At 39.9% G+C, this 22,787-nt stretch overlaps 1 protein-coding gene across 7 annotated transcripts in view; it reads right to left on the bottom strand.

Annotated features, from left to right (window-relative positions):
- Window positions 1-22,787, bottom strand: part of cobll1b (cordon-bleu WH2 repeat protein-like 1b) — a 46,354-nt gene that overhangs the window by 20,115 nt on the left and 3,452 nt on the right. For 2 of the 7 annotated variants that reach the window (XM_041806727.1, XM_041806728.1), the window contains exon 3: window positions 11,580-11,696. The exons of 3 other annotated variants lie outside the window; for them this stretch is intronic. In XM_041806727.1, the coding sequence (XP_041662661.1) occupies window positions 11,580-11,696 (117 nt within the window). 2 more of the 7 variants (XM_041806733.1, XM_041806732.1) reach the window with 2 other exon arrangements.

The raw sequence follows: 22,787 nt of genomic DNA, 5'->3' as shown, positions 1-22,787 counted from the left end.
ATGGGCCTTCATAGTGCATTAAAGCATAATAATGTTACAGCAGGAGAAAACCAATGAATGGATAACACTGTTAGAAACAAACTACAGTTAAATGTGAATGTAGGACTAGAAGACAGCAAGTTAACAAAATACTGACATGGTAAAATCATGCTACATCAGAGCAGCATCCCTTCAGAGCTGTTTGTGGGTAAAATGGTGAAAAGTAATTCAAAGAGACAACAAGGGGTTTCGAGGGGCAAATTTGGTGAGAAAAGCGAAGAAAAGATGTTTAGACAGGTGAAAATAGAATTAAGGAATTAAAATGGGTGAAAAAAATGGACAAAGTAAAACTAGGTAAAAAGGCAAAAAATGTGCAAAAAGTGAAACAAATGGGCTAAAAAAATGGCTAATTAGCCTGATAAAGTAGTAAAAAGGGGTTAAAAATGTCTAATATTGGTCAAAAGTGGCAAAAGAGTTTCAAAAATTGCCTGATTAGTTGCCACTTTTGACCAGTATTTGCAACTTTTAACCCCTTTATTACTTTATCAGGCATTTTTGCCACTTTTAACCCACTTTTGCCACTTTTGACCAATATTAGACACTTTGTAACCCCCTTTTCCTACTTTATCAGGCATTTTTGCCACTTTTAACCCATTTTTTCCACTGTTGACCAGACACTTTGTAACCCTTTTTAACTACTTTATCAGGCCATTTTTGCAACATTTTGTCCACTTTTGACCAATATTAGACACTTTGTAACCCCCTTTTCCTACTTTATCAGGCATTTTTGCCACTTTTAACCCATTTTTCCACTGTTGACCAGACACTTTGTAACCCCTTTTTAACTACTTTATCAGTCCATTTTTGCAACATTTTGTCCACTTTTGACCAATATTTGCAACTTTTAACCCCTTTATACTACTTTATTAGGCATTTTTGGCCACTCTTAACCCATGTTTTCCACTTTTGACCAGACACATTGTAACCCCTTTTAACTACTTTATCAGGCATTTTTGCCACTTTTAACCAATTTTTGAATCTTTTGACCAATATTAGACACTTTGTAACCCCTTTTTCCTACTTACTCAGGCCATTTTTTCCATTATAACCCATTTTTACCACTTTTTTCCAATATAAGACACTTTTTAACCCCTTTTAACTTCTTTATCAGGCCATTTTACAACCTTTTTTCCACTTTTAACATATTTTTCCACTGTTGACAAGTATTTGTCACTTTTAACCCTTTTTTACTACTTCATCAGTTAATTTTTTTCCACGTTTAACCCTTTTTTGACCAATATACCAATACAGTTTTCTAAAATGTTCAGATAAAGTGGTAAAAAGGGGTCAAAAAGTTGGGGAAAAAGGAATTAAGGTGGAGAAAAGTAACAAAAACAATGGTCAAAGTGGTTAAAAAGTGGCATGAATAAATCATGTTGACATTAGAACCCAATAATATCCTGCCATACACTCCAGCTCCAAAATAAAATAACTGTTAGCCAAGATGCTAGCACCAATGCATTGATATCATCGATGAAGCCCATTCTCTTGGTTTTTCAGCCACTTCTTTGGGCAGGCTTGCTCACGGGCCACTATCCATGTTCAGGATCATGGACTCTGTCTATCAAACTTTGCCACTGGCATTCATTGTCCTATCAAAGTTACATATTATGAGGGAACTCTCTATTTCCATCTCACACACGGGGAACTGCATATGCAAAGTAAATAGTAAAAGCAGTTCCCACCAGTATCAAACAACCAGTCCTGGCCTGCACCAGTAAATCTAATATAAACTGTAGTATTACAATCAAACTTCATGGTCAGTAATAACCTATTCATGTATAAAACTTCTTCCCCTAGTTACCAGTAGCACTACATGGCAAATATCTGTATGTGTCACACTATTCAACCACTTTTACAAACCAATAGGATGTGGAGAGATGAGGAAAGGTGTTATTTAAAGCAAGATTAATACACAGACTTCACAATTTGAAGTGAAAAGGTCAAATATGAATATAAACCCCATAAGCACATATCAACAGATAGAAAACATTCACTCTGCTCTCCACTGGGTACAAAGTCCTTCTTTCTTTTGGTCCTGGCTGTTTATTCGACAATGGGATTATAATCATTCAGCACTGTGTGAATTTTTAGCGCTCTTAAACTGATCCTGAAGAAAATTCTCTTAATGGATACAGCTCTTATGTAATTTTTAAACTGTAAATAAAATATGATATTAGCTGGAATTTCTCTGATAGAAACAAACTATCTGAAAAAACACACAAAGGCCTGGTTTCATATCCAGGGTCGGCTCGGTTTATCCAGCTGTGTCATCACTGATTTTATCGAGACGCCTCGGCCAGGTGACAGACACGGACACAGAGGCGAGTTTGTTTTTTATGCCATCCGGGGCCTGTGTTTTCTCAGCGGTCGGGGATGTTTCTGCTGAATGGAGAGGAGACGTGTTGAAGCCTGACCGGGCTGATGCATCACTCGCGTGGTTTCCCTGGGAGGTCTGATGCTCACAAACAAACGACTTCAATAGCAGAGGATGCGCCTGACAGACACGATCACAGGCAAGCTGGAAATAACAGGCTGGCTGTCATTGTGCCATTTGTTACATTTCATCATGCCCTAATCTCGTGGACTGGAGGAGTGTAAACAAATGATTCTGAGACAAATATGCACTGTGACCAATAAAAAGTGCATGTTTTGATCATGTGCCAAACAGAGTGTGTAATATCTAACTGTTAGGGTTGTCACGATACCAGAATAGTGAATTTGGGGGTGCTGGCAGCCTGGTGGTTATGTCTGCAAACCAAATGTGCAGAGGCTGCTATGATCAAGGCAGGCAGCCTAAAAGTTCAAATCTGACCTGAGGGTTCTTTCCCATACATCATCCCCAGCTCTCCCTCTGCCTGGTCCTATCCACTGTCCTATTTGATAAAGGGCATGAAAGCCCAAAAACAATTCTAAAAAATAAAGAACTCTAATTTTGATACAATACTAGTAAAAACAAATAATATAGATGCTCAATTTGATACCATGGCAACAAAAAAGTAATAGGCCTCTATGTTTTATTTAACTCTGCTCAGCCATATTTATATATTAAGCATTAGGTAAAGCCGGCCATGGAGTCAAGCGCTGCAATATAATTAAAATCAACAATCTCACGAAAGCCCCCATCAGCTGACAGCCAGCTGATTCACTTCTAAGCACGCTATTGGCTAATCACACTCATGCTGCCATATCTAAAACTGCTCTGGCCTGGCCTCGCTTTGCTTCTCCCTCTGCAAGCTGCTCCTTGCACCTCCACCCCAGTTCCTCCTTTATTAAGCTTCTGACCTAATCAGTGTAAATCTGGCTACCACTCGCTCCGCCCCTGAAATATTATTGGTACTGCTATTTGCTGCCATAACCCATCAAGCAGTTAGTCAATAAGATATTATTTTGGTTGCCAGTATGTTTACCATGCAGAGTGTTGTTTAGCAACACAAAAACACATCAGTAAATCCTTCTTGTCAAAATGTTTGTTTACAGAATTAGCATGGTAGCAGCGCCTTGTGTTAAAACTATAAAGTACAATACAATCAAGCACAACTTCATGTATAAATGAGCCATTTTGGTTTTATTTCTAGAATTTGCCAATCAAAACTGGGCTGCATTTGGCCCCTGGGTCATTATTTGTGCATCTTGGTCTGAAAAATTCTCCTTCACTGTCAAACCATCTAGCTCAGTGTTACTCAAACCTGCTAAACCTAAGAGCCAAACTGTTAAAAATACCTATGCAAGAGCCACAATCTAAGCGGTGAAAAGTGACAAAAATGGCTTCAAGTACCAATAAAAATAAGTTAAAGGTGGGAAAAATGGTCCAAAAGTGGCAAAAACAAGTCAAGAGTGGCAAAATAGGGAAAAACAAGAGGAAACAAATCCGATTTAATGGCAAAAGGTAGCTTAAATGGGCAAAAAATAGTGAAAAGGGGCAAAAATTGGATAATAGTGGCTAAAAAAAGTTGCAAAAATGGGAAAAAAAGAGGAAACAAGTGGTATTTAATGGCAAAAGGTAGCTTAAATTGGGGAAAAGTGATGTAAAGGGGCAAAAATGTCCCAAAAGTGGCAAAAACCTGGCAAAAAATGAGAGGAAAGTGACTAAAATGTGCAAAAGGCAGTTCAGAGTGGCAAATTAGGGCAAAAAATTGGAAACAAGTGGTATTTAATGGCAAAACGTAGCTGAAATTGGCAAAAAATGGTGAAAGGGGGCAAAAATGGGATAAAAATGGCTAAAAGAAGTTGTAAAATTGGGGCAAAAAAGAGGAAAAAGTGGTATTTGATGGCAAAAGGTAGCTTAGATGGGCAAAAAGTGGTGAAAAAAAAAGGTGAAAAGGGGCAGGATGGTCCAAAAGTGGCAAGAACTTGGCAAAAAAAATAAGCAAAAAGTGGCTAAAATGTGCAAAAAAGCAGTCAAGAGTGGCAAAACAGGGCAAAACATGAGGAAAAAAGTGCGATTTAATGGCAAAAGGTAGCTTAAATGGGTGAAAAGTGGTGAAAATGTGTAAAAAAAAAAAAAGGGGGATAAAAGTGGCAAAAATGGGCAATAAAGTAGGAAAAAAAAGTGGCATCTAATGGCAAAGTTAGCTCAATCGGGTGAAATGTGGCAAAAATTGGATTAATGGGACAGTTAAGTTTGACAGTTACAGCCTTCTGCTAAGTCTAGGAAACAAACTGATTAATGTTATTCATTTCTGAGGTCTCAGTTTCCCTTTCTGAGGTTTTCTGGGGGAATAATATTTCAAATTAAGACATAAAAGAGCCTCAAATCATCACAGAAGAGACACATGTGGCTCGAGAGCCACTCATTGATATCACTGCTCTAGCTAAAGGAGAGACAGTTTTAGTATCCAGATGCTGCTTCTTGTGTAAAATATTTCAAATATTTTTGTGCCCATGTGTTAAAAATGGGAATGACCAACACAGAAGAGAAGAGAGGGATGAAGGAGTAGAGTTAGAAAAATTATAGAAATCCATATCTATCTAAAAAGAAAAAAAATGTATCGAATATAAAATCTCTACTAGAGTACAAAAGCTAGATCCAGATTCCATTCATTCCACTTCACTTTGTTCAGACTGGCATCACTTTTACCAGAAACTCTTCGCCATCTCTGTCCTTTTTCGTTCCCACCAATCAATTAAAATCCACTCATGCATCAAATCTAACAGTGAACAGGTGTGAGCAGCCCAGAGAGGAAACGTGACCCAAGAATTGGTCAAAATTTAACTCTGCTTTGAGGTTCTGAGACGGATTAGCCAGAATGCCTCCAGTGGTATTTTAGCAGCTGCTTGGTAGAGCAGGATGGCCCTTTAGGGAACGCTGGGCTCAAGTACAAAGGAAAACAATAACAGAGTATTTTTCACGCAGGCCTTTTGACTCAGTCACAATTATTCTACAAACCCAAGCGCGACATTTCTAATCTAAATGACCAAAACAGTCCCACGGCTCTGCTAGCAGTACCCTATTAGCTACAGTAGCCACACAGTCAAGTGCAGGTTGAAACATGCCATGCTGCTGCGAGTTCAACACACCCTGCACTTCAAGTCAAAACACATTCACGCTTAGAAGAAAACGTATAGTACACAAAGGTCCAGTCCAACACTTCTTAAAGGAAGTCTAGGGCAGGAATGCTCTGCTTTAAAGATGACACATTCAAGTAAAAAAAAAAAGAGCCAGAAATGTGGAAAGCAGGTGTGACAGACCTGCTTTTCCCCTCCTTCTGCCAACACTTCATTCCTCTCTCTTACCTCCTCGCCTACAGTTGTCTCTGCTCAGATTATTTCCATTCTGCTTGTGTGTCTCCCACGAGTGCTCAAAGAGAATAAACCTTTACCGGTACACACACAAAAATAGAGGGCCCACCTTAAAGACACGCCCACGCTGTGACATCAGAAATGTGTCCCCTCTCCTTGAAATCCCGTCTGCGCCCCCGGCTGCGTGTCTGAAAGCACTCCAGTGAACTCCCCTCCCCTCACGCTGTCAGGAGCAGGAAGGTAAGCAGCTTTGCCTCCCTGTGCAGACTTGAACCTGTGGGCAGGGCCAGCGGTGCAGCATGTGCTAACTCTGCAAACTCTGACATAAGCTGGAGTAAACATGGTGATCCATCACACTGTTTCTATCATGAATGAGCCTTTATCACAGAGAATGATTTGATTATCAGAGTAAGGGTTGAAACAAACTACGACCCATCCCTACGCTCTAATTTAATCACTCTCTGTGTTTGCTTTTCATTATGAAAACACTCCTGAAAAACCACACCTTCTTTCCACAGAGCTGACTCACTCCAAAATCATGTTTGAAGACTTGACGGTTGACTGTAACTACAGTGTTACTGATTCTCCACACAAGTGTCCAACGGTAAACTCTGGAACAAGATCATCAGTCACACATTTTCACTATTTTAAAATCACTCTTAATAATGCCTGAAAGCCTAATAGGTGTCAGACAAAGTTCGTCATGCTACAGACTTATTATAAAAGCTCATTTCCACTCTGTTAGATACATGTATGCACAGGCCTGCCTACAGAAACAGCTGTGCCCCTGATAAACCCAGAGAAGCTCTCTGCAGTTATGATTTATTGATGACATTAGTACATGTGTGTTGGATCAGTAGCATTGGTGCTAGCGTTCTGGCTAACAGTTCCCTCATTCTGGAGCAGAAAAGTGTGTCAAGTGTGAACTCTTGTCCTGTAGATTAATGAATGATTATTCTACCTCAAACCTCTTATTCTGTTCTGAAAATCTTTTTTGTAAAACATAAAATTTTCCAAGAAAAGTAGAAAATCAACAACTTGTATTTCTTGTTAACGAAATAAATTATTTTTATACTGTTGTATAAAAAGTAGAAAATAACATTGCTGCTCACACTGCACAGTCAGCTCAGAGTTTGAGTTTTAGTGGACTGGATGGGGCTGAGCCCACGACTAGAACTTCTTCTTCTCTTAGGTTTACAGTAGGCTACATGCCTTACAGCACCTGGCTTCCTATCACTCGACTACACAGCCAGCAGTTTGTTTTTAAGGGGGCGATGGATTAATAGAGAGAGAATTACAAAGGAAAAAAATGGAATAATTGTCACAGCAGGTTTATGTCAGCTATAGGCTGGTTTCAATTATTTTTCAATAAATTGCCCAGCTCTATGTCAAGCTATTATTGGGTTATGATGTTGAAATCATTTATTCATGCTACATGCCTATTTTGGGCCATTTGTCCCATATTCACCGCTTTTTGCTTTTTTAACCCTATTGCATGTCTTTGCACCTTTTGACACTTCTTTTTTGCCACCAAACCCCATTTTTGCCACTTTTCCCATGTTTCAGCATCATTGTTTGCCAATTTTGCCCAATTTTTGCCTATTTTTCCCCCTCCTTTTCATCACTTTTTAGCTGCTTTTCACCCATTTCTTTCAAACTTTGCCCTATTTTTTGCCACTATAACCCATTCTGTATGGTTTCTGCTTGTTTTGCCACTTTTTTGCCACCTTACCCCATTTGCCACTTGTCACACATTTCAGCATTTTTGGCCTTATGTCCCCTTTTCACCACTTTTAGCTGCTTTTATCCCTTTCGTATGTCTTTGCCCTTTATGCCACTTTTTTGCCACTGTCCCCGCATTTCAGCATTATCGTTTGCCATTTTTGCCAAATTATTGCCCATTTTTCCCTCCTTTTCACCACTTTTTAGCTGCTTTTTGCCCATTTCTTTCCACCTTTCCCCATTTTTTGCCACTCTTACCCATTCTGCATGTTTTTGCTCATTTTGCCAATTTTTTTGCCACCTTACCCAATTTGTGCCACTTTTCACACATTTCAGCATTTTTGTTTGCCTCTTTTTTGGCAATTTTTAACAATTTGTCCCCTTTTCACCGCTTTTTTGCTACTTTTATCCTTTCCACATGTCATTGCCTCTTTTGCTACTTCTTTTTTGCCACCATACCCCATTCTTGCCACTTTTTTGCCACTGTCCCCGCATTTCAGCATTTTTGTTTGCCTATTTTTGCCAGTTTTACCCATTTTCTGCATGGTTTTTGCCTCCTTTGCTTATCTTTGGCCTTTTGTCCCTTTTTCACCACTTACTGCTGCTTTTACTTCTTCCACGTCTTTGCCCCTTTTGCCACCTTTTTGCCACTGCCCCCACATTTCAGCATTATTGTTGACTCTTTTTGCCCAATTTTGCCAATTTTTCCCTCTTTTTCACCACTTGTTTTTTCCAATTTCTTTTTAACCCTTCCCCAGTTTAAGCCACTTTTACCCGTTTCAGCATTTTTGTTTGCCTCTTTTTGCCCAGTTGGTTCCAGTTTGGCCATTTTCAAATGAGTTTTCCGGGTCTGACCTCACCTTCTCCAGTGGTCACATGATTTCCTTTTCCTCAAGTAATTCATTAAAAGAAGAAAAAAAATAACGGACTTGAAAAAACAAATGTTGGGCCCTTTCTATAAAATGTTAATTTTTTTTCCGTTTTTGCGACAAAAAAAATGACGTTTTTCCGGGGGTTTTCCAATTTTTGGTCAAAAACGAAGAAACGGGTTAATTAACGAGAGTTTCTCCCATTTTTTGAGTCTGGTTTCAATCAGGAAATGCACCTGCCACAAAACACACTGACCTGTTACTTCATACTAGTATAAGGGTCACTGTCAGCTGCACTGGTCTCCTTACTGAACAGGAGCTGTTTTTCATTTCATAAAATACATTTAAAATCTCTTATAAAATGCTGTTTGTTTCCTCAGCTTGCACTTTGTCTAACACCTACCCCCAGCAGCATTTTTGGACCTTCCAATTAACAGTTAAGAAATTGTCCCGATATATGCCGATGATCTTGTTTCCTTCTAGAGGTCACGAAGACACAAAAACATTAAATTCATTTTGTTTCACAGCCAGTTAAAAACTCCTCATGGGAGCTTTAAATCTCTTTTCCAGGGAATTCACTGAATGGACGATGTTAGCTCTGCTTCCCTTCTTTCTTTTCTGTGATCTAAATAAAAAAGGAGGCAGGAAGCTGTAACCCTGGTCACCACATTTGATCTAATCAGCGGGGATTAGCTTGTTTTAATAAACTTTGTGGACAACAGAATGAGTGATAGTTTCTTCAGAAGTGATGTAAGTGCTTGATACAATGTGGAAATATAATGACGCAACCCACACACCGCCTGGTACCAACTAAATAAATTTAACTTTCAATTGTGAAATCAGTTCTCTCTGCCAGTTCTTTATCAGCAACCCTTTACTAAGAATGTGCTCTGCTCTACAAACACAGCCATCTAATGCAATCAGCGTAAGTGGTGAATGGAGATGTGTGAGAGCAGGCCTGAGGAGGGGGCGGGGTTAAGGAGTTACAGATAGAGGGAGTAGTGGAGGAGTGGGGGATGGGGGGAGTCCCTGAGGAAAGACAAAACACAGAGCCAGAGCCACAGCTGGTAATTTGGTGAGAGGTCACTCACAGTAAACACAAGCGCTTTTAAAGAGGTCTGGAAAGGCCATTACTCCAACAGCAGAGCGGGATGGAAAGAGATTAGGGGAAAAGGAGAGCATGGGGACCCTGTGAGAGTTTCCCACTTCCTATGTGTACAGTTTATTACTGGCTAAACAAAAAAACTTTTTCCCACAGTGCTCTCCATCACAGGCCTGGGCGGAGTCAAACATCATCATGGATAAGTCTGATAAATATTTTGGCTGACATCTTGACATTATGAACTCTTTGGTGCAGTTTGTGATACACTATATTGCCAAAAGTATTCACTCACCCGTCCAAATAATTAAAATCAGGTGTTCCCATCACCTCCATGGCCACAGGTGTATAAAATCAAACACCTAGGCATGCATGCTGTTTCTACAAACATTTGTGAAAGAATGGGTCGCTCTCAGGAGCTCAGTGAATTCCAGCGTGGTACTGTGATAGGATACCACCTGTGCAACAAGTCCAGTGGTGAAATTTCCTCACTCCTAAATATTCCACAGTCAACTTTCAGTGGTATTATAACAAAGTGGAAGCAATTGGGAACCAACAACTCAGCCACCAAGTGTAAGGCCATGTAAAATGCTACAGACCTCCAAACGTCATGTGGCCTTCAGATTAGCTCAAGAACAGTGTGTGGAGAGCTTCATGGAATGGGTTTCCATGGTCAAGCAGCTGCATCCAAGCCACCCATCACCAAGTGCAATGCAAAGCGTCGGATGCAGTGGTGTAAAGCACACCGCCACTGGACTCTAGAGCAGTGGAGACACGTTCTCTGGAGTGACGAACCGCACTTCTCCATCTGGCAATCTGATGGATGAGTCTGGGTTTGGCACTTGCCAGGAGAACAGTACTTGTCTGACTGCATTGTGCCAAGTGTGAAGTTTGGTGGAGGGGGGATTATGGTGTGGGCTTGTTTTTCTGGAGCTGGGTTTGGGCCCTTAGTTCCAGTGAAAGGAACCCTGAATGCTTCAGCATACCAAGAGATTTTGGACAATTCCATGCTCCCAACTTTGTGGGAACAGTTTGGGGATGGCCCCTTCCTGTTCCAACATGACTGTGCACCAGTGCACAAAGCAAGGTCCATAAAGACATGGATGAGAGAGTTTGGTGTGGGTCAACTCGACCGGCCTGCACAGAGTCCTGACCTCAACCTGATAGAACACCTTTGGGATGAATTAGAGCGGAGACTGAGAGCCAGGCCTTCTCGTCCAACATCAGTGTGACCTCACAAATGCGCTTCTGGAAGAATGGTCGAAAAATCCCGTAAACACACTCCTAAAACTTGTGGAACGCCTTCCCAGAAGAGTTGAAGCTGTTATAGCTGCAAAGGGTGGACCGACGTCATATTAAACCCTATGGATTAAGAATGGGATGTCACTTAAGTTCATATGTGAGTCAAGGCCAAGCAGGCTGCCAATACTTTTGGCAATATAGTGTATCTTAAATCTGTCATTCTCTCTTCCACAGTCAGCCGGTCATTTCAGTGTAGACACTGCAACCCTCCTCCACCACATCCACCTCCATTCAGATCATCAGCATCTCCTCAAGATCCATACAGGTCTTCTGCTCATCTTGGCCTGCATACCTCACTCTCCTCTTCCAAGCCACTTCACTGGTGTCCCGGTTCAGCATCACAGAAGTCTACTCCTCTACTCCAAGCCCTCATTGACACCACCATAGATAGAGGGAGTAGGGGGAGGGAGTGTCTGGCAAATCTGGCTGCAAATCAGCCATCCATAGTGTTGCCGAGAATGGCGGCTTCCTTATATGACCAAAAAACACAGTCGCCGTATATCGCCTTGCTTATGGTATCGCAAAAATATTGTATTGGCACCTCTGCATCAGGATACGTAACACACAGCCCTACCCATCAGGTACATGAAATCATCCAGATGGAGTCTAATGCCCAAAGACGATCTTTACAATGCAAAAAAAGCATGTATAGTATGTCAGTATCAACTAAAATCAGTTAAAATATCAGCAAACATCCAGTGTTGTGAATCTCTATGAGCTACCATAAGGTTATTGCTTATCTGAGGCCATGGTCCTTGGTCAGAAAAAGGTGAAATGCCCTCTCCAGGTTGGGAATGAGATCCTACCCCAAGTGGAGGAGTTCAAGTATCTCAGGGTCTTGTTCAGGAGTGAGGGAGGAAAGGAGCGGGAGATCGACAGGCGGATCGGTGTGGCGTCGGCAGTGATGCTGTCTCTGCATCGGTCTGTCGTGGTGAAGAAAGAGCTGGTTGGTTGATGTACAGCTGAAGCAATTACATATTGTACAATTTCCCATGGAGCACCTTGACTCGCCTCAAGGCACAATGGTGTGCCTTGATACACCATTTGGGAACCACTGGCCTATCTGATTGCAATGATCTGCCTTATTTAAAACTGAATATTTGTTTGCTGTGGTTCTCTATCTTGCACTAAATGGTGAACTGGCAGAGCTAGTATAAGCCAGCAGTTCTTCCTGCTAGTTAGGTAATAGGATTTGAGTTCATAAAGGTTGAGCCCTCTGCAAGGTCTGCTACAATACATTACCCCCACCTTATCTGAAAGAAGCTTTTTACTGTTAAACTGCACCCAAACTAACCCACTACAGGATAAGTGGGAAAGGGTGCCAGACATTATAGAATCAACATGTATGAATCTGTTTGAATTGAAAATGCCCACCCAGAAGGACAAGTTGTTTGGCTTTGCTTATTCATTGCTAGAAATGCACCACAGCTCTGAACGGCCTGAATAACTTACACAAAGATAAAGCTAACCTTTGCCAACCTAACCAAATGTGCTTTTTTAAACTTTCATATGAAATAACTTTGTCTGAGCAAGAGAAAGCTCCCCTTGAGCCATAATTATAGCTATCACACTGTGTCCTTTCATCTGAAACAATGCAGCATTGTCTGCAGAGGGGCATCTTTCAAAGGCACAGCAGCATGCTTTCCCTCTTTTTCCCTGATCACATGAACTGAGGTTTTTCTAAAGTAAGTATGCACAAGGATTCTGTGCTAAAACAGGCACATTCAGTGTCTTACTTCATAGGAGTGTAAACAGAATATTCAGTGTTGCACAACCCTCCAGGCCTCATAAAAAAAGAACAACTTGATTTCATCTAAATGTCATGGGGGTTACACCCTTTCTCACATACAGTCCCAGGGTGAGAGAACCCAACTATCCTGATCTCTCTGTGCTGCTCAGGAGCATGTGTGCCTTTTCTGAAACTTTAAAGGAAAAGACCGACACCTGAGCAGATTTTAACTGGAAAGAAGTTACACACTTCCTCATCTTACAGTTTAAATTAAACATGAACATTTAAAGACACCCGCAAAGATGCAAACATTGCAATAAATTCCACCTTGTAGTGTCTTAAATACTGAGCTATGATTACTTTCCCTAATGCCCTGTGCTGCTGCCGTTTTCCCTTCATTTCTTTGTTTTTATTGGGATCACTCTGCTAACTTTGGCATGGAAACCAGAGCTGCAGCCTGCACACCTGGGCGAAAACAATTCAAACAAATACATAGTGATAGTGCCATCTAGAGAACCAATTCAAGCTTTGCAATTTGGTCTTTCTAATGGCAGCTGCCATTGTTGTTTTGTTTTTATTGAGTTTATAGATCAATCATGGCCAGTATAATTTGGCGTTCCTGACAAAAAATGACAAAAATAATTTTAAATGTCAAAGTGACAACATTTCTACTAAACCATGTCACCCCCTTTAAAAGAAAGACCTAACTTAAACACAGGTCCAGCCAACTGGTGCTGTGTCAAGTGATTGTATAAAGCAGTGGTTCATAAATAGTGTGGCAAGGGAAAGTCTAGGTGTGCTTAGGGAATTTGTACTTTTTGCCACTTATAACCTATTTGTGCACCCTTCTTGACACTTTCAACCCATTTTTGCCACTTTTTTAAACCTATTTGCCCACTTTTGCTGTTGTTTTGTCATTTTTTGCCAATTTTTATCATCATTTTTAACCCCTTTTTTGCCACTTTATGCATTTTTTGCCACCTTTATTGCCATTTTTTGCCCACTTTTTCTATCGATTGGTGCAGGAATGAGTCCTAAAACGCAGAAGTAAGTTAGCATTTAAACACTTCTGGTTCCTTGGTCTGAAAGTCTATGGGGATTTTTGAATGGGTTTTCGGCTAAATGTCTGAAATAAGGTCTCTGGTGAACACAAGCTCAAGAGAGTTTGACGCTTTAACCTACAACATAAAATACATCTGAAACATGCCCCATCTTTGAATTGTGTATCTTTTAACATCTTAATAAAGGCGGTTGCTAAAAGACAGCTAACAAGGACTACAGCGTTTGTCAGAAAGACTGTAGTTCAGTATAGCATGGCGTTAGCGTTTTACTTTCGTCAGTAAGATTAAGAAACCAGATACGATGCTTATATTATCAGTTTATGAAGATTATCTTTATGAACGAAATGTGTAAGTTTCATAAACTTTTATTGGACACAGATCTTATTTTCAGCAATAATCCAAAATCCCATTGAAAAATCCAACAGGCTCGACGTTAGGGGGAACCCATGCTACGCTACTTCCAGGTTTGCCTACAAAATTACATCACGACTGCACCACTCTATTGATTGGCCACTGTTTAGCCAATTTTTTTTTCATCATTTTTCCACTTTATTAAACTTTTTCACCCCCTTTGTTATTGTTTTGCCATTTTTCCCAATTTCTCATCTTTTTTAACCCCATTTTGCCACTTTTTTCTAACCTATTTTTGCCACCTTTTTACCAATTTATGCCCACTTTTGCTATTGTTTGGGCACTTTTTTCCAAAAATTTGCCAAAAAATTTTTTTTAATAAAATATAAACCCACTGTTGCCCCTTTTCCCTCAGGTTTGGCCACTTTTTGCCCAATTTTCCTCACCAACATAATTGTTGTCTCTTTTCACAATTATTCACAATTATTTACATGACATTAGAGAGGTTTTTTAAATATTTTTTTGTCAAAAAAGCCAAATTAAATGAATAAATAAAGGATAAAACATCCAAGAGAGTGACTCCTTTTAAAAAGCACTGTACAGTAAAGTAAACCCACTCTAGCCATGACCTCTTAGGCCTGTTTGATAAATATCTCATCTGAAAAAGACAAACACTGATAATAAAGGTCAGGTAAATCAACGCAATTTGTTCCTTTATCGCATAGAAACTTTTGAATGTCATCGCAGATAAGTAAAAGTTCCTACTGAGGGCACACAAAGAGCTCATTCATGCCAGTTATTCTGAATGCAACACAGACTGAGAGTGGGATGCTTCAGACTGATATGCCCTGGAAGAGTGAAAAACACAAACAAAGAGGCTACAAGTTTGAGTCTAGACAGAATCTGTGCAGAAAATCTATTTCAGCAGGCTGCTAATCACAACACCAGTGCATACACACCACAATAAAGTCTGCTTTAAAGAAACTAGAGAAGTTAAGAATAACAATACAATGTGCTTCTTTATGATCATAGCTGTACAGAGACAGGAATTTACTGTTATTTACGGTCAATGCGTTGGCTTTGGTGCAGTAACAAAGATGACCCATTCTTCCCTGCTCTCTGGATGGTAGCCATTTTGTCTGTTTTAGCCCCGTGAGGCAGAAAGCACCACGAGATTAAGCGGCCTGGTATTAAAGACACTGCCAGGACAAAATCTCAGGGCCTTAACGCTGATTCTTCCTCTGGGTTTATTACATCTTGAGTTCAGATGTCTATCAATGACACCCTTTATATTACTGTTTGTGCAGTGAGGATCTGAGTGGGCTTTTCTGAGGGCAGCATGCTGCAGAACAAATGATATATTTGCCCCAGTAGAGAAAGCCTCGTTGTCTCTAGGGATGAGTTTGAGGAGGATAAAAATGTGTTGTGCTTTAGTGACTCAGAGGCACAGTGAGAACTCTCCTTGTCTTTTGGAGTAAAACATCTAAAAGCCTCTGGATATAAGGTTTGTGATATTTGAAAAAGCATCAGAGTGGAGAATTATGTTGCCAGGAACACTTTTTCTTCATGACTGTTAGAAAACTTTGGGTACAATGATTTCATGACTGTGTAGGTGTGGCTGATGCCGCTGGACTGACATATTCTGTGCTAATTATATAACAATCATGCTACTGTAGCCCTTAGCAATGCATTTACATAATGATTTACTAATTAGAACTGGACACTGAATGGTACCTTTGTAATCCTCATCACAGACAGTCTTCAGCATACATGTCCAACTTCAGCTGAAATGCTCTGTATTGTTTTCAAAGCTATACTCTGAATGATATCCCCATGATGTAAGCTTACTGGTTTATAAAAGAATTACTCTGCTTCCTGTGGGATTACCAACTTTTACCATAAGAGATAATCAAAGGCCCGTATCAAACCCATTCTAAAACCCTTCATGATTAAACGGGCCCACCACAGAGATGGCTGGGTCCCTGAAAAACCCAGAAAACGGGCCCTCCTCAGCTGTGATTTATTTACAATGCCACTGCATGTGTGATGGACCAGTAGCATCCTGGCTAACAGTTTCCTCATTTCACAGCTGAAAACTGTCTGAAGCTATTACTGGTTCTTATGTTAAAATAGTTTAATATAGAGACACTTTTTAACCCCTTTTCACTGCTTTGTCCATTCATTTTTGACACTTGTAAGTATCTCTCTCTCTCCCCAAGTCACTCATCCCTGTTTTCTGATTTTGTCCACTGTCCTCCTCTGTCAATAAAGGTTTAAAAAAAACAAAATAAATATTAAGAAATAAATGTTAAAAATAATGGAAAAAGTGGAGAAAATAGGAAACACACTTACCCATTTTCACCACTTTTGGTAATTTTAACCCATTTTCACCAATTTTTTGCCACTTTTAACCCACTGTCACCACTTTTTGTCATTTCTAAACCCACCCTTTGGCACTTTTATGCCATTTTTTAACCCATTTTTACAATTTTTTGCCACTTTGAAACCAGATTTCACCGCTTTTTTGCCACCTTTAATCCATTGTGACCACTTTTTGTTATTTCTAACCCATTATTTGGCACTTCTTTGCCACTTTTAACGGCTTTTCACCATTTTTTGCCACTTTTAACCCATTCTCACAATTTTCATAGGCATCAAGAGCGTCAGTGCGACGACATAATGGCTAGCTTCAGGAGGAAAAACAAGTAAGAGGCAGCGATGTATGGTTCAAAATTTATTTAACTTTTGATAAACGTTGTCACTTTTTGGCGTGTATGACAGCACCAGTCTGGAAGGCATTTTAATGATCACATTCAGAGAAAAACTGTCACGCAGACACTAATCTTTTCCGCTGCAGTCTGCCCTCTGGTTCTTATATGCTGCTCTGAAAACAGTAGACCATGCATGACACGCTTTCCGGAAGTGAAGAACGATTTCCTGTTGATAGCGCTAACATTCAGTATGGCTAAACAAAGAAAAATATAAAACTAAACCAAACGGTATCGGATCAGTGCATAAACTTGTATACTCGCTGATACCAATACCTGCATTTTAAGCCGGATGTATTTCCGATACAGGTATCAGAATCGGAACAACCCTACTTTTAACCCGTTTTCACCATTTTTTGTCATTTCTATCCTTTGGCACTTCTTTGCCACTTTTAACCACTTTTCACCGCTTTTTTGCCACGCCACTTTTAACCCATTGTCACCACTTTTTAACCCATTTCCACAGCATTTTTAAACGCATTTATTGTTTTTTTTTTTTGCCAAATTTGACCCATTTTCATCACTTTTTTGCCTCTCTATGAGTTTATACAGAAATTGAAAGCTTAAGCAATTATGAGTCCAACATGAGAGAAGCATGTAAACAACTTTTTGCTTTGCCTTTTGGAGATTCTATTATTGTGATTTCTATATTATTCTGAGGTTTTTTGGCTGTTACCATGGATGAGTACATTAGGAAATTTAAAGGTGTATGCTTTCTTGAAAGGATGTGCTCACAGAGATCCTCTAAAACAAATGTTCCTTTGTCCATGGTTTCATGTTGCTGAGAGCCTCTGACTGATCAATGTTGATGGTGTTGTATTTTAACCCTTAAGAGATCTGAGGGACATTTTGTACCATTCAGTTTTTTTCCAAGCCATTTGGCTGTGTTGAATGAACACAGCTCTAACTTGCCAAAGGATATTCTTTTTTTAAAAGATGTCGTCAAGTTGTCATCTCAGTTTGTAAGTTATCCTAAAATGGCGAAGCTACACAAAAACTGACACATTTGTTCCTAAGGACCAAAAATGTCCTGTTGAAAATCACTGAAAATGTATCTTAACATAAACAAATGCATTCCTTTATGTTAAGATTTCATTTTTTGACTACAAGCTATTAATTTTTAATTTGTTTTATTTGTCCACCAGATGGCGCTACTTTTTCCCATTCAAAGCAGACTGCAAAATTTCACACTTTTTACTGTTTTCTGCAAGGATGCCTCACCACTGAAATAATACATGTGTGTAGCTAATGATGTTGTGTAATGGGGTGTGTGTGTGTGTGTGTGTGTGTGTGTATTTTATTTGCCTTTTTGTGATTTGCTCTGTTAGAAACAATGGAGTTGTGTAAACACACTGGCCTTTAAAGGGTTAAAATCTCAAAAATATAATTAATATTTGATATGTATATTTCAGGCTGAAGTGGAAACAAATATTTATATTTAATATTTTTACAGATGGTTTTTGGAAGCTGACATTTTTATTCTTTAGGGATAAATGAGTTAGGATATTAAAGGAACTCTGAAGGGTTAGAAGTGGTTGGATGGTCCGTGCATTCTTAGTCCTGTTCAGGCTGATCTGCTCTCTCTGGACCGTCACGTCTTGGCAGCAGGCTCTGCTAAAGATTAACCTGACATGCCAGATAGACCATTTCACACATCCATTGCCTGAGACACGTTTCAAATCCTCCTGGGAAACCGCCCATAGTCTGTATTTGGGAAGGGAAACTTGCTCTTTCTATTCTCAGAACAGGTAAAAGCAGTCAGAGTGAAACTCTGCAAGGTACGATCTGATCTGCCTGATGACGGACATGGAATCTGGCCAATCCAAGGTTAGCTAAAACAGAATTGCAAGAATTGACAAGACAGAAAGAGATTTGCTTTTGAGTGTGATTCATGGAACCTGCTGTACAACAAGTGTGTGGACTGAATGGACAGAGTATGTGAAATTTGAGGGTAACAATGGTTATTTTCAGAATCTATTAATAGTCTACACACATAGCGGACAGCATAGCATAGCACTAAACACTTTGTTTACATCGTTTTCATGTATTCATTTGTGATTAGTCAGTCATTTGCTACTTAGGGAAAAATCTAGGCAATTTGCACCATAGAAAGCAGTTAGCATACATATTTAAGAGGAAATGGCCAACTGTCTATGCAATGCTGTACAAAGCGGTCTATACAATGTTAAATGACAGCTCAGAAAAAAAAACTCCAGTGGAATGGACAACCCCCACAGAAGAGATCATAAAGATACAGTATGGCTGGCAAATAGTGGTTAGCATACACATGCAAGCTGAAATGGCCTGAATTGTCTCTAAAGTTATGTCAATCTAAAGCCTAATGAAGGCTCCTTATCATCAGTTTGTGTCATTTTAACATGAAAACCTCTGTCTGATGAAGTCTGCCACAAAACAGACCATTAAGGGACGCGCCGGTAGTCGAGTGGTTAAGGCGCGCACCATGTACACGGGCAGCCCGGGTTCGAATGCTGCCTGTGGCACCATTTCCCACATGTCTCTCCCTGCTCTCTTCCCTGTTTCCGGGTCTATCCACTGTCCTCCTCTATCTAATAAAGGCGCGAAAAGGCCCAAAAATAAATCTTTAAACATAAAAAAACAGACCATTAAAATTTTCTAATTAACTCACAAAAATAAACAACCCATGGACCAAAAAATCTCAGGATAATATAGAAATCACAATAATAGAAACTCCAACAGGCAAAGCAAAAAGTTGTTTACATGCTTCTCTCACGTTGGACTCATAATTGCTTAAGCTTTCCATTTCTGTATAACGTCATAGAGAGGCAAAAAAGTGGTGAAAATGGGTCAAATTTGGCAAAAAAAAGTAAAATGGGTTTAAAAACGCTGTGGAAATGGGTTACAAGAGGCAAAAAGTGGTAACAATGGGTTAAAAGTGGTGCAGAAGTGCCAAAGGATGGGTTAGAAATGACAAAAAGTGGTGAAAATGGGTTAGAAGTGGCAAAAAAAAGTGATGAAAATTGTGTTAAAAGAAGGGATACTGCATTTTAAGCAGTATCGGAAATACGTACTGCTTAAAATGCAGGTATTGGTATCAGCGAGTACACAAGTTTATGCACTGATCCAATACATTTGGTTTAGCTTTATATTTTGCTTCATTACGCCATGCTAAACGTTAGCACTTTAAACCTAAAATCAATTCTTCTTCACTGCCAGAAACACTGCTTGCAGGGCTACTTTTTTTGGAGCATTGAAAAACCAAAGAAGCCACAGCAGCAGCAAAGAATGGTTTCTGTGTGACAGTTTTTCTCTGAATGTGATCGTTAAAATGCCTTCCAGACAGGCGTTGTCGTACAATGTTTATCAAAAGTTAAATAACGTCTGAACCATAAATTGTTGCCTTTTACTTGTTTTTCCTCTTGAAATTAGCCATTGTTCCTTCCCATTGAATCCCTTGTGGCAGCATTTTCAGGCAGCCTGGGACTCGTGTGACTTTTGGAGACTTTAATGATTAAATCCACACCAGTAAACCCGATACTGAACGTCTGTTTTTATCCATTTTAATCCAAATGTGATAATTTATTACCACTAGCTTGAATGCTAACTCAAATGCTAACCACCATATTGTTTTCCCTTTGTGAGGGCCTGTTAGCCAGTGGCAGGCTGTTGTGTAATCATGTGATGCTGCTCAAATAGAGCATAATGGAGAGAGCCTGTGATGCAGCCCCCTGTATTACTGTTTTTTTAATATTTATCAGTAAAACTCAATAATCAGCAGAAAAACAACTTAAGGGTCACAGAGATGCTGTACATTATAATTTTATTTGTTGAGTCGTGTTCTGAGTCAAATTTAGGTCTAAAATAATTTGCTAGTCTGCACAGTCAGTCCAGAAAGTTCACACTGGTATGGGATCAGTACTCAGTATCTGCCGACACCCAACACCAGAAAAAAATGTTATTGGTACATCTCTAGTAATAGCCCTTCTTATTAAACACTTAGAGAGTTACTGCATACTTTTCATAGCTGCGGTCCCAGCTTAACCCCGCCAACTTAAATTGAAGTGATAATATTTCTAATCTAGGAAACTAATTTTATATGAGTACTATTAATGATATTTTGTCAAACAGGCCCCAAGTTACAAAGGAAAACTTGTGGATTTTGGCTTCATTTTTGACCAAGACTAATAACCATACTTTTGTATGAGCTGAAAATGAAAATTTGACAGTCAGGGAAAGACTGATGATTCTATTTCAATATATTTAACTCTTCTGGGTAGGTAACAGACGACACAGGATCATCAAACATGATCAGATGTACCGTTTTGTCTTCAAAAATTGGAAACTTAAGCTCTCAAAGTTGCTTCATATGTATGAAGTGTGCTGCTCACTCTTGCCATATTTTCCCCCCTCAGACTCATGTGAGCAGCTGTGCCCTTGGACTGCCTACATGTCGGGAAACAGCTGTGGGGATTCACGATACCTTAACTAATCCCACATTCTGCCCTGAGGTGAGGCAGCCATGTGAGATCATGGTTTAAGGTGTGTCCAATTAGCGAGGGCCAGATCCAGCACTGTACTGCTTTTTAGATTTAACACACATCTCTTAAAAACTTGGAATTTAGAGGGGAAAAAAACGGATGTTATTATTGATAATTACTGCACTGAAAAAACCTTCTCTAAATCTTTTTCCAACAATGCCTGTGCTTGAGAAAAGACAGCCCCGCGTTCCTGGCAACACTTGGAAAACAAATGCAGCGTGTCTTTTGGGGGTAAGATGAAATGTGTGATGCAATTGCATTTGAAACAAAATAAGGCGCAACATTTTACTGGCTCCAAATATAAGAAACCACAAATAAGACAGAAGACGTGCCTTCTCTCCACCCCAGCAGCGTATGGGAGGGTCGATGTGGTTGACTTTTCCAATTAGCAGTCAAACCACAGAGAGATTTAGGTGGTCTGCTGCTCTCCACTGCCAGTAAGTGTGGCTACACTCCCACATTACACAATACTCATGAAATATGAATCAAAGTCACACCAAGGAGCTATATATATGAATGCTATTTTGACTAAAATGGAAATTACACCATCGAGCTGGAAACTGTGCATAGCTGTGATGGACTCCTGCCCTGGAAACTATCATATGATCAAATGCTCCATCTCACCTCTGATTTAAATCTCAAAAACTCAGCAGAACTCCTCTGAATACCAAAGGAGTGAGTAGTAACTCTGGAAACTCACTCCCCCCCCTTTGTTTTAATGATTCCAGCCGCTGGAATACAAGCGGCTGACATCATCTCCAAACCCCTGGACCAAGAAACCTGATGGGAAATTCCATCCTGTCACATACTCGCAGCGTTCTCCTTTACTGTGATTCTCTCTGAATATCAGACATGACGAATCAGTATTTTATAGAATATCAGTTTCAAGCTCGGTGAACGCATGGTTTTTCCACCAGAAAAAAACCACCAGCACGCCTGCTGCAGAAGCTGAGGAGGGCGAATGTTTTTGCCTGCAGGACGCTTCCCATGACCTCTGCATATGGACAAGGCCATTTCTCAGCAGAGCTCGGGAGGGCAGGAAATGAGGAGGGTTCATAGGTTGAAGCGTCTGCAACAACCGCACGAGAAGGGCCGAGTGGAAGGAATGCTTTTCGGAAAGATGTTTTTGGAGATGCATTATTCTGCAAAGATGGCACTAGTGTCAAAATGTTTGATAGTTTTGTTTCGAGACAATGCAATCTCTGTTGGTTTTAATGAAATAACCAAATCTCCACCAAATGTGTCCCACATGTTTTTGTGATCATGCAATTTAAACAATGTGTGGGACTGTTTCTGCAATTTTTAACTAGAAATTACCCAACATGCGTGCCTGCAACTTCTGTTTTTGTTGCTAGAGTGACAAATCAGGCATCAATTCCCCCTAAAATAGAGGAAACCACGCACTCCAAGCATGAAAATGTAAAAGAAGAATGAGTCTGACATTAATTTGAAAGGTTTTTACGGTATTTCCTTCCTCATTTATACATTTGTCATGCTTGGAGAGCCTTGTTTTCCTCCTTTCAGTCCATATTACATTTTCCACTGATTCTCAGAGCATTCAACACTATTTTACATTTTTCATCTGCCT

Source organism: Cheilinus undulatus, linkage group 15, assembly GCF_018320785.1.
Source record: "Cheilinus undulatus linkage group 15, ASM1832078v1, whole genome shotgun sequence".
Classification (NCBI taxonomy): domain Eukaryota; kingdom Metazoa; phylum Chordata; class Actinopteri; order Labriformes; family Labridae; genus Cheilinus; species Cheilinus undulatus.
This window is presented reverse-complemented; position numbering and strand designations above follow the sequence as displayed.